The sequence below is a fragment of the Apus apus genome, chromosome 21, assembly GCF_020740795.1.
Source record: "Apus apus isolate bApuApu2 chromosome 21, bApuApu2.pri.cur, whole genome shotgun sequence".
Lineage (NCBI taxonomy): Eukaryota > Metazoa > Chordata > Aves > Apodiformes > Apodidae > Apus > Apus apus.
This window is the reverse complement of record NC_067302.1, coordinates 159,265-172,357: the sequence shown is the minus strand read 5'-3', so window position 1 is coordinate 172,357 and position 13,093 is coordinate 159,265. Positions and strand designations below refer to the sequence as shown.

The 13,093-nt window shown below is 39.8% G+C and overlaps 1 protein-coding gene across 4 annotated transcripts in view; it reads right to left on the bottom strand.

Annotated features, from left to right (window-relative positions):
• The window catches only part of KDM1A (lysine demethylase 1A), a 43,687-nt gene that overhangs the window by 12,742 nt on the left and 17,852 nt on the right, over positions 1-13,093 (bottom strand). For all 4 annotated transcript variants that reach the window (XM_051637998.1, XM_051637999.1, XM_051638001.1 and 1 more), the window contains 8 exons: positions 11,771-11,852; positions 9,475-9,569; positions 5,773-5,915; positions 5,160-5,250; positions 3,829-3,963; positions 2,529-2,602; positions 1,576-1,687; positions 324-456 (listed from right to left, as the gene is read on the bottom strand). In XM_051637998.1, the coding sequence (XP_051493958.1) occupies positions 324-456; positions 1,576-1,687; positions 2,529-2,602; positions 3,829-3,963; positions 5,160-5,250; positions 5,773-5,915; positions 9,475-9,569; positions 11,771-11,852 (865 nt within the window). The remainder of the gene's footprint in view (positions 1-323; positions 457-1,575; positions 1,688-2,528; positions 2,603-3,828; positions 3,964-5,159; positions 5,251-5,772; positions 5,916-9,474; positions 9,570-11,770; positions 11,853-13,093) is intronic.

Here is a 13,093-nt window from a genome sequence, read left to right as displayed (position 1 = left end):
AAAACCACTTACTCCAAACACTCCAATCAATGAATTAAGTAAACGGGAGAATGAATACAGATTTATGAATTAGTAAATTTTGAAACAATTGAAAATTATTAAGTCAAACAAGAAATAAGTAAAAACCATTCAAGATTAATAAAACTCTAACAGCTCCCTAAACAATCACCATAAGAAACGTGGCTGCTTATCTAACCCAAAATGTATAATGGGTGTGTTTTTATGAAGTCAGCCTTCAAATCTGCTTCCAGAACCACTGGAAATCTAATTTCTATGATCACCCTCCCTCATAGCAGTCTTCCAGAGGAGGGGTTTAAATTTACCTGATGCTGTATAGCGAACCTGACGAACTGCTGTGTTTAATTTAATATCCAACCCTTCTGCCAAGGCTACAGGCACACAGGAATATCCATTCCTCACAGTCAAGTGACTGCCTGTAAATTCAAAGTCATCATCCTGAAATGAAGATTCATAAAAGCATGTGTTTATAATTAAATAACGTAATTCAACAGAAAATAATCAGCAACTCTACACAATGGCAAAATGTTTCCAAAAATTTTTTTGAAAAAGTGAGTAAAATAAATTGGAAATCCTTCCTGTTTATGACTCAAGTCATACAGGAACTTTTCAGTAGTGTCCTGGTTTTAGCCAGGAAGAAGCCAATTTTCCTTTTACTGATTTTTTTCTCATTTTGTGAGCTCTCTTCACTAGCAGCAAGTTTTCCTGCCAGTGGACTGATAACACTGGAATGTTTGTGTTGCAGCTGAGAGACCAATAAGCTCTGCTTATTGAATCTGCTTCCATTTCGGATGCTACAGGAGCAGAGTTGTATCTGCAGCCCCACTGCAGGGAGAAGTGGACCAGATGGACAGCAAATTGACCCAAGTATTCCATTCCATGTATCCATGTGAGCTCGGTGTGAGGTCGGGGATCATGGAAGTCAAGCCCCTTCCTGCTTCTTCTCCCCTTCTCTCCTTTCCATGGCTGGTGTCCAGGGAGGACTCTGTCTGTCCATCCCCGTTGATCCCCAGGCCCGTGCATCCCTGCCCCTCATCACTCTCCCCTCAGCTCCTGGCTGCTCTGCCCTCTCTCCAGCAGCTCCGGGACATTTCGGGGCTGCTCACAGCTCAGGAGATGCCAGGGGAGCTGCTGGGGTGGGGAGGCGAGAGGGGTTTGCACATTCCTGAACACACTTGTATGTAATTGTACTTTTTTCCTTGTATCATTACTCTTTAAGCTGCCTAGTTTAGTTTTCAATCCAGGAAGTCTCTCTCTATTCCCTCTCCCCTTCCCTACCTGGAGGAGGAGGGAGGGGATTCAGAGCATTATTGTCACTGATTCAATTGCTGATCCTGGGTCAAACTGGGACAAGCAGACAGTATCATTACAGATCGTTTTGGCACTAACAAAAGCTGTCTGGAATGTCACCAACAAATAATAATAATGCTCAGAATCTGTATAGAAGCAGATGGCACTTATGTGTTTAGAACCTTAACACAGAGAAGCTTCCATGAAAATGCAGTAAATACAGCTGAAGTTTTAGTATATTGCTGAATGAATAGATTCATTAGCTACCTGGTCCCAGTGCTTCAGGGAAAGGGTAGACAGGGGTGTAGCATTAGCAAATTCTAGGTTTGCAAAGTGCCAGTCAAGTATTTGCCTGTCTCTTGATGACAGATAAACATCACTAGAAAAAAAACAAAAATAATACAAAGACATTTAGTTTGCCAGAGTAACATGTTGCAAATGCATTGCTCTTGAAAATTTATTGAATCTTTTTTGAGTTCCTCCTTAGTGGAGAAATTAGAAAAACAAATAATTAAAGAACACTAGCAGATTGTGTTTCAAACATTGAGACCTCCTTCATGGAAAATGAATATAAAAAACCCAGAAAATTCACATTTTCAAAGTAGAGTTCATGTAAAATATTCTAAGTAAAGCTAGAATCTCAGCTTGAGAAATAAAAGTTACGTAAATCATGGCTTTCATAGCATGTGTAAACAAGACAACTAAAAATCTGATATACTGACACAGAGCACAAAATAATACTCTGCCAAAATAAGCAGAATTCTTTGTTTTGCCTTGCTTATGTGCATGGCTGCTTTTTTACCTATTAAACTGTCTTTATCTGAACACAAGTTTTCTCACTTCCACCCTTCCGACTCTCTTCCCCACACCAGTGGAGAGCACTGAGCAAGCAGCCTTGTGGACCTTGGTTGCACCAGGTTAACCCACAATAGTGTGCTGTCATTATTAATGAAGAGTTCACATCTCAAGGGCTTCCTGACACCAGACACTAGTTACAGTTGGGATTTCTACTGAAATGCACCCAAGGTGAGAACACCTTTTCTGCCTGAGTCACCTCTGGAACCAAGGAAGGTAAGTTCTAAAGCTGAGGTAGCTTGAACTTTGTGTTCACACCTCTTTAATTCTTGGAGTTACCATCATTAAAACAAACCATACCATTTTTGAAATTTTAAAACCCCTGTTTTCTTGAGTATTTACTTTTATAGTTTTTGTATCTTTACCTCGGTGGATTGGCTTCAAGTTCTTGTAACTTCTCCTCCAGCTTTCCTTGTGTTTCTGCTAATTCATCGTACTCCTAAAAAGATCAAAAGCTAAGATTGAAATCAGTTTACAGGCAAAATGACTTAAAACATCACCATGTAGCAGCAGACTAGACCTAATCTCAAGATAAATCAGTGCAAGATTCATGGTTTTAGTGGAATCTAAATGAAGTTCAGTATTTTTTTCAACACTTAATCCAGCATATTTTGCCCTTCTACTGTTTAAATACCCAGAAGACTATGCCACACTGCTGAAAAGATTAGTATGTGAAGATTTCAGGAGTTTAAACACTCAGATTTGAAGAACAAGAAGATCCATTACAGTCCTGGTATTTTAAGGGTTCCTACAGCACTGAGAGCTTCTTCATATTGCACAAAATGTTCCTTCTATTCTTCTTTCTCTCTTAAAAGATTATAGTTAATATCAAACTTAGTGGACACTGCAGAAACAGTCATGCAAAAGGCAAAGACATTATCCAATCCAAGCCTGGTTCAGAGGTGTGGTTTTTTTTCTCATTTTAAAAACATTAGCAGAACTAAAGGCAACAGTTTTCTTCCTTCAAGGTAAAATAACAGTGACAAGGGCACACAGCTGGGAGCTGCTACTGATGTATACACAAATACTGAGCTTCCAAATAAAGGTATGTATCTTCTGTTGAACAAGTAGCTGAAAAATTCACCTTGGTTCTTTCTGACTGGGGTTAGGAAGGTGTCTTTCACTATCAAAGAAAGAACAGTTATAAGATTTCCTTCTTAAGGCGTATCTCCACATCATGATACACAGGGTGGGGGGACTAACTTTTCTTGACAAGATAGAGCTCTCAAATTGATAATCTTTGCATAGAAAGAAGCCTTTTATTCAAGGAACTACTGTTTTTGTCTTAAAGAAAGAATATATTTCTTTAAACACAGATTTCATTTACAGAATACTAAGAGACCCAGCAGTACTAAATGACTAGGTCTAACCTAAAATTTACCCTTCAAAATATTCAAAGCAATCTGATATGGGCCAGCACAGACTGTTAACTAACACTGAGCCTTCAATGTGTTAATACTCTCCATCATGAGCCATGAAAAACAGGTACCTAAAAGGTACTTAATGCAGTCCTGTTTCAACCCAGAGTTACCACCAATCACATTCTCTTCAGAGTCTTGGGTCAGAGTTAGAGATGTGGAAACATTTATATTGGCTAAATTTATCTGGCTGTCAAAGTCCTAAAGAAACCACTCATTTAAGTACTGTGTGCATGTCATCCTTTACCTTGCAAAGTGCAGTCAGATCTCTGTGTTTGCTTTTCACAAGGAATTCTGCTGTGATATCCCTAGGTGGCTTCACTTCTGATGCTTCCTTATACTGTTGGTGAAGTTCTTTAATCTTCTCTTTTAAATTAACCATCTTTTTCAGGTGCAGTAAGGAAAAGGGAGAAGGAAAAAAAAATTAAGGAAGGCAGATTTCATGAAAGATACTGTGTAAAATGGATATTAATCTCAAACAATGTCATTATATCAAAGATATTTCCTGGTTTTGGCAGATGTTACTTATATATAATTCTATGTCCAAGAAACCACAATAAATACCATCAACCCTGAAACAACGTGGCTTAACCCCAACACAACTGATTTCTAAAAAACATGTTGCAAATAACTTAGGATATAAGAGCTGCCCTCAGGGAGGTTCTCCTCCCCCTCTACTCAGCCCTAGTGAGATCTCACTTGGAGTTTTGTGTCCAGTTCTGGGCTCCTCAGTTCAAGAAAGACAGGGATATGCTGGTAAGGGTGCAATAGAGGCTACAAGGATGATGAAGGGACTGGAACATCTGCCTGATGAGGAAAGGCTGAGAGACCTGAGGTTGTTCAGTCTAGAGAGGATAAGACTGAGGGGGGATCTAATTAATGTCTGTAATTACATGAGTGCTCAGGAAGGCAGGGACAACATCTTGTCACTTGTGCCCTGTGACAGGATGAAGCGCAATGGATTCAAACTGGAGACCAGGAAGTTCCAGCTCAACATGAGGAAGAACTTCTTTCCTGTGAGGGTGACAGAGCCCTGGGACAGGCTGCCCAGAGAGGCTGTGGAGTCTCCTTCTCTGGAGACTTCCAAGACCTGTCTGGATGCCTTTCTGAGTGACCTGCCCTAGTTTTGGTCTGCTCTGGCAGGGGGGTTGGACTTGATGATCTTTGGAGGTCCCTTCCAACCCCCAACATTCTGTGATTTTCAACTTAAGAAATATCCTTGGAGAAGGAAAATGTCGTTTACTACAACCAAAAACATTGTAAATAGGAAATCAGATTATGGTAAAGAAAGTCAACATTTTAAAACAGCCTCCCAAAAGCCTCAGTTCATTATCAATATCTCTAAAGGGAAGTTATGACACAGCACCTCTCCCTTTCTTTTCCTGTATTTGTTTTACAGTCTTCCAATCACTTATTAGTGCTTCTCTTCCAAAACTGGAAACTGCTTTGACATAACAGTTCTTCTAGGCAGGTCTTAAATTAACACCTTTTTATATCTTTCAGTATAAGTTTCTTCATCTTTTGCCACTTTCTGAGGAACACAATGCTATCCTCTTTTTCTAAATGTCACCATCTGACCTTGTTAAGAAGATCTTTCAATTCCTCCTGTGTTTTCACAATTTTTTTCCAGTGTTCAATTTGCTCATCCTTCACATGCTTCTCCTGCAATCTGGAAAAGGTGAGGAGTGAGAGTCAGTTCATCATAAAATCCTCCTGTTATTGAGAAAATTCACTGTCACAATCTATGGAGTGCAATGCAATAAAAGCACATGGAATGGGATATTTTAGTAAATACTTGTATGGCAAGGGGAAAACTAACACAAGTTTCTGTAAATAAAGGATACTCGACTAGCTAAAACTTAAGTATGAAGTTACCTAGTATTATTAAAAGGCATATTACAAATTAAGTGGGCTGGATGTATATAAATACTAAATCAATCATCCATTATCAATTACTGTAGTAGTGATTTTCAGTAAGCTTTCAAGAAAAGATGTTTTCTCCTTTAACCACCCTTGGCATATTTTGCTTCAATAAACAATAAACACCTACACAAACAAGAACTCAGCAGAGACCAAACAGCTGGATGAAGTGGGAATTGCTTACACTAGGAGCAGCACAATTGGTTTAGGTATCTTGAGGAAAACCATCCCCAAAATAGGAAAGCCTACCACAAAGACAAAGGTCACTTACTGTATGACAACTTCCAGAGCCTGCCCGAGGGAGACAGGCTTATTATTGAGAACATTAAAATCCAACTGATGACTAAGATAGGAGGTAGCTTCCAGCAGACGATTAAATTCTTGCTCCACCATTTCATCTTTCTCTTTTGGAACCTAGAAGTCAAAAGAACAAACTTTCTTCTTAGTATATTATTCATAAAAAAATAAATAAATCTGGACATACATAAGTCTAGAGCACCTGATAAGATACATTCCAGAGTCCTGAGGGAACTCTCCCTGATATTGGAAAAGTCCTGGCAGTCAGGGGAAGCCCCTGGTGACTGGATGAAGGGAAACAATACACCTATTTTAAATAAGGGCAGGAAGGAGCACTCCAGGAACTACTGACCTGTCAGGCTCACCTCAGTGCCCAGGAAGATCATGGAACGGATCCTCCTTGAAGTTCTGTATTTTTCCTGGCACATGGAAGGCAGGGAGGTGGTTTGAGATAGCTAGCATGGCTTTACTAGGGGCAAGTCCTGCCTTACTAACCTAGTGGCTTTCTACAATGGAGTGACTGCATCTGTGGACAAGGTAAAAGCAGTGGATGTCATCTATCTGGACTTCTGCAAGGCCTTTGACATGATCCCCTATAAAAGCACAGAATCACAGATTCCTTCTGGTTGGAAAAGGCCCTTAAGATCATTAAGTCCAACCATAACCTTACTCTACCAACCATTAACCTAACTCTACCAAGTCCAGTGCTTAAACCAGGTCGCTAAGAATATCCTTCTCTCTAAACTGGAGAGATAGAGATTTGATGGGTGGACTGTTCAGTGAATAAGGAATTGGCTGGATGGACACATCCAGGGGGTGGTGGTCAATGGCTCAATGTCCAGATGGAGAGGGTGACAAGTGGTGTCCCTCAGGGATCCATACTGGGATCAGTGCTGTTTAATATCTACATCAATGACACAGATGGTGGGATCGAGGGCACCCTCAGCAAGCTTGCAGATGACACCAAGCTGGGTGTGCAATGGACACATCAAAGGGATGGGATGCCATGCAGAGAGACCTGGACAAGCTGGCAAACTGGGCCCATGTGAACATCATGAGGTTCAACATGACCAAGTGCAAGGTCTTGCACCTGGGTAGGGGCAGTCCTCATGATCAATACAAGCTGGGGGATGATGTGGTAGAGAGCAGCCCTGTGGAATGGGACTTGGGGATTCTGGTGGACAAAAAGCTGGGACATGAGCAAACAAGGGCTCCAGGAAAGCTGGGGGCTGTTTACAAGGACAAGGAGCAATAGGACCAGGGGCAATGGCCTTAAACTAGAGCAGGGTAGATTTAGATTGGATATCAGGAAGAAGTTCTTTACTATGAGAGTGGTGAGGCACTGGAACAGGTTACCCAGAGAGTTGGTGGAGGCCCCATCCCCGGATACATTAAAGATCAGGCTTGAAAAAGCTCTGAGCAACCTGATCTAGTTAAAAAGGTCCCTGTGCACTGCAGGTGGGCTGGACTAGATGACCTTTAAAGGTCCCTTCCAACCCCACACATTCTATGACAGGTCACCAGAGCTCAAAGCCTCAGAGACAAGACACTTGACAAATGAAAATACAAGAAAATTTTAAAAGAAACCAGAACAATGACACAGATTACTTTCTCTAGAGCAGTGTAAATTCACATAATCTTTTAACAAACTCAAAATGCTATTACTCCCTGAATCAGAGGAATAAGTACAGCAGGGTGCAGATCAATTCATAGAGCCATGCTCAAAATAAAAGGGTATCACATACCCTGAAGTACAGAAACACTTCCAGAGTAAAACAAAAATGTAGCTGAGAATAGCCCTTGTAAAGAGAAATTCAATAGCCTTGACTCTCTCAGATGGTCAGACACCAAGGTCTGTACAACGCCATGCCACTTTGCTAGGATGTCTGGCCAAAGAGCTACAAGAATTGGCAAATCATGATGTCAAAAGACTTCTCTTGAATGAAGAAAGCAAATGAATTTATAGGCACACAAAAATTTCCTGACTCGAAGGTGTGTTTGAAGTTCCAGAAACCTATCAATGGGACAAAAGACCATTCTGATGGTAGGATGGCTCTACACAATCACAAAACTTTGGAAAGCTTAGCCCAGCTTGGTAAAGTAGACAGACAGTAACTTATCTTTTTGGAGTGGTCAGTGCGACTAAACTACCAACACAGATTCTCTAGGATAAAGGAGGAAGCACTGCAAGACACTTTGGACACTTCCAGAAGAGTGGCATTTTACTGTACTGAAGGCACTGATTTAAATAGTGTCTCCTGCTGCCAGCATGGAAATATCTGTTAGCACATGCTGAAAAGAGCAGGCACCACATGGTATTAACATCTGTTAAACCCAGTCTAGGCTAAATAAAGGAGAGAGTGAAAACACTTATGAATACAAAGGAAAGATCAGCACAAGGAGGAGGAAAAAAAAGCACACACTTCAGAAATCCTGGTAAAGCTCTGGTATGACTGCTAACCAGAGTAAAAAGAGCTTGCAAAGTGCTGTTAACAGTGCCCATCTATCCCCATGACTATCAGATGGCTCTTCAACTGTTGTTCACCCCTAACTCAAAGCACACCCTGTGTTGACTGGGAAGTTCTATTAGTATCTCACTGCTCTATCTCAGTGGAAGAAAGAGGACTTGCTACTACTAAGCCCTGCCTTAAGATTGAGGAGGGGCTTGCCAGAGACACAGGGCAGACTTCCCTGAACTATTAGATTTCTAAGATCTTTTCTGGATGAAAAGATGAAGGATAGGTCTTCTGAAGGTTGATGCAAGAGCTGGCACCAGCAAAACCAAAAGTCAGCCAGGGTTGAAACTGAAATGATGGACATAAGGAGGAAAGAAGAAAGGCCTTCTACATAGACAGTAGCAAAAAAGGATCATACAGACTGCAGACCTCCTGCTGAACCTAGAGGTAATGGATATAGAAAATGCTAAAACAATAAATTCTACTTTGCCTCAAGACTTTATGGGTGAGGTCTGCTCTCCCACCTCCCAACTTCTCTCTCAGTGTAATCTCAACAAGTTGGGTGAATGGGCTGACAAAAACCTGATGAAATTCCAAGGCAAAGCCTTGAAACTGTGACAGAATTATGCACATGTCAGAACATGCTGAGGACTGACTTCTGGGTATCAGCTCTGAAGAAAAGGATGTGAGGATCCTGGTGGACAACAATTGAAAATGGCATTACAAAATGCACACTTCCCAGAAACGTGAAGTTAGGTTGAAGAAAGGAAAGCAAAACGACATTTTGGTCTTTGTGCTGCCTACCTTTTCACAGCTGACATCAATACCTCATTCAGAAGTTTAAGCAGCTGTGTAGACAGAACTTCCCAAACTACTTGGAACCCCAATGGTAAATTTTTTCAGGAAAACAACTCACCACAAATAAAGGATGCAAAACTTGCAATTATTGAGATCCCATTCTATATGCAGAGAATTTGATTTCATCTTTACTTCTTCAGAAAGAAGTCTTTTAAAATTAGGGAACACCATTGCAAAGACTAAAATAACAGACACACCTCAGAGGATATACTAGAATATTCCTACACTGTCTGAAAATAGAGATGCACTGCTATTAATCCCTCTTCCTGGAACCTTTCTTCTCTAGATCATTTGCCTTACAACAGATACACTTGAGATACTATTTCTTTCTAAAAGATTAATGAAAACAGTATGAGACTTACAGCTTGTCCATTTGCTTCATAAAGTGGGCATTTTTGTTTGATCTTAGCCAATTCCATATTCACTTGTTTGCTGACCACAGCCATGGGATTTCCTCCTGAAAAATACTTTGTATAGTTAAGAGTACTCCTGCAAAGTTTGTCTGCAATTTGATAAAAATCCCACAGTTAAAGCAATTTCAGAGACCAAACATACCAGCTCTAGTGCAAAATGCATTCCAGTGAAGTAGCATAACACTAGCAAAAGGTGTACTCTTCACAGCACTTATTGCAACAAGGTCATGAAAAAAACCCCTTGCCCACCAACACTTAAATGACTGTATGTAAAAAGGGCTGGTTATAAAAGCAGAGTCCTAGGGTGGCAGCAACTTTAGTGCAACTGAGAGTTTACAGCCGTAAATATATCTTCAAAAAATGTTTGCAAGTAGAGTGTTTTTGAAAAGCCAAGGAAAGCTCCCATAGCAGCAAAGTAACTTCTAGAGCTTTTGAAAGTGTGGTGACATAGAGATGGAACACAAAGATTTAGTCCCTAAAAACACCAGTGGAACTCCAACAAGTAACATGAGTGAACACAATCTGAGGATGAACCACATATACCAATTGTACCTGGGAGATGCGCAACTAAACAGATTAGAAAACAATCTATAGGATTCCATGTAGAAACATAAAAAAGGCAGAAAGCATCAACTTTAAGCATTCAGAATCACTAAGCATCAAAGCTGCTCTGTAAGTACAGCACAGGAAAGGAAAAGGAAGACACAAAAGGGCGAGAGGCAACATGGGCTTCCTCCACAAAATTAACTTTGGGAAAAGTTTTTCAGATCTAGCTTCCCAATGTTCTCTGGTTCTGCAATCCAATCAAACCCATAGCCTCAGTTCAAAATAGAGGGAGAAATTTAGCCACCCTAATACCTTCCTGTCTTCAGAGAGGTGACTGAACAAGCAGAATAGAGTTTTGAAGTATGGCTAAATAAGTTTGTGCTTCAAGTTCAACAAAAAAGATCCCCAAACTTCAGTCTTTCACTTTCCCAAAGCATAAGCTCAACTCCTTCAACAGTCTTCGCTCCTCACATCTCTTCCAGATTCAGAAATATTGAAGGATGCCCTTCACACCATCTCTTTCACTACAGAAATATTTCTTTCTCCATAGTATAAACTGCCTCATTCAAGGCAAAGGGCAAATTCTTTGGAAAAGAAAACATCCCTGACAATTAAAGATAAAAACATTAGTGTCTTTCACTAGGTGACCTTAATTCTGCTTTACCAAGACTTTGGAATGTCACTACTTTTTGTAAACAGTTTCTGTACACAACTTAATAAGTCTAATCATAACACAGACGCTAAGTCATGGCAATTACCACAACCCAGGTTTTTATTATAGGATTTACAGTATTTCACTGCATTACTGAAGGATATTATACACTAAACACTTGCCCATTTTCTAGGCAGAGTAACCAGTATCAATAACTGATGACATCTCAAAAAACATCATAAATAGGAAGAAGTATGGCTTGTTTGCTATTATTTTTACAATTATTTTTGAAATCACTTAGATAAAAGACTTTTGGGGTTTAAATCCTGACTTTAAGAAGGTCTTTCTCTCCCGAATGGCTCTGCTCTTCATTCCCATCCTCTCCTTTTTTGCTGAGTAAATGAAAAAATATACTCCCTCTCTTTGGGGCCTCTCCTATCTTGTAACCTTGCTATTTTTTTGCTCTTATTTATTTTGCTCTTTGCTACTCAACTAATCCTCTTACTACATTCATACTTCTGTGTTCAGTTTAAGCTTATGCTTTGGAAGATCCAATGGAACAACTAAGAGAGTCACCAAAAAATGTAGTTCATGGACCTGAACTCAGAGGCCACTAACAGCTGGCTAAAACAGCTTTAGGAAGACTTGCTCAGCCAGTGCAGTGAACCCAGTATAGATAGCACCTTGAAGGAATTTGGCAAAGGAACAGACAGACAGAAGGACAGCATGCCAAGGAAAGAGCAAATAATTCAACTAAGCACAAGTGAACTGTAAAAGAATGCATCTGCACAAGTTTGATGACCTGAGATTACTTCAGTGACCCATGAAAGCCATGACAACAAAATTCCCAGGTTTTAGTATGGGCCATTGTCTGTTCTGGATCCACTGATGAAAAATGCTAACTGCCAAAGAGGCAGAACTGGAACATCTACTTTTTAATAGGCCAAAAGAATGGGTTATTTTCAACATGAAAGGAAAAAGATTCATATTTGTAGTATCTTGTCCCACAATTTTCTTCCTCCCTCCTTTATATTTTGAAAAACTCACCTAGTCCTGTTACCACCATTGCTCCTAGATCAGCAACGTAGTTCCCTTTGCGAAAGGTGGCAACTCTTCCTCCTACTCGGTCCTTTGAAAAGCACAGTATATTAAACCTCTGGTAACATTCAGCAATACATCTCACATATCATCACTGAAACTTCTACTGAACATGGTCTAAGTATTTTCTTATCCAAAGGTTCAATAAATAGAATGTACACTTTTCCAAGAACATCTGCAAATGAACACTTGATTTGCCTGTTAAGGAATAAAATGTTTAAGTTGCATTAAAAAAAAGGGAGTAAGAAAAAAAGGATTCCTAACCTGCTTTGGACAGTAGGATCTCCTGAAATTTTAAAACTAATCCTTCATTGTCCATAGATAGATGAATTTACCTCCTCTCACTTCCTACCACAAAAATCTAGTAATAGAATCATAGAATCACAGAATGGTGAAGGTTGGAAGGGACCCTAAAGATCATCAGGTTCCAACCTCCCTGCTATGAGCTAGACCAGTCTGCACAAGCCTGATTGAACCTGGCCTTGAGCACCTGTTCTTCAGCTGTGCTTGAGTAAATGAAATTTTAGGGTTAGAAAAACCATCAGCCAATTATTCCCATTTGTTCTCAGCAGAACAGCCAGCTATCAAACAAGAAGATAACCACAAATCAACAATTAATTTTAGAAGCAGGAAAAAAAGGTTTTCATTCTTAACCCATACTGCTGACTTAAGGATGATACTTATTTTCCTATTTTTTTCTACTTAAGGAAAAAAAAAAATGCCTTTTCCTATTCTCAGTCCAGCTAGCAGGATGATATTGGAGAGAAATATCAACTACAAATGGGCAAAGATCCCAAACAGCTTTCCTATAAAAATGTAGTTTGATTTTTAGCAATTAAACAAACAACTTCAAAGCATGTAAATTAATAGACTAAAAATTACAGACACAAAGGAACTACCACCTGAATCACTGAAATCTTAACATGGGAAAACACCAGACAGCCTTAAAAAATTAAAACACACAGACTAATCAAGAACAATTGCAGCAGTCTAGAGAAAAATGATTGAAAAGCATTATGTGCTATTTTAAAATGTCTGTTGCCAGCTCTACATACTCATTATAACAAAGATGCACAGAACAAAATGCAGGTAACAGCATGGATCTTCTTCCTGCTTAAAAAAAAACCACAAAAAACCCCCACAAAACCCAAAGAAACAAAGCAAACCCACAAGGTGTGCAAGAGTCTCCTAAACAATGAGATCATTGCACTCTCCTTTGCTCTAGTGCTATAGAACCTGAGAAACATAGAGGCAGCAGTTCTTGCAACAAGA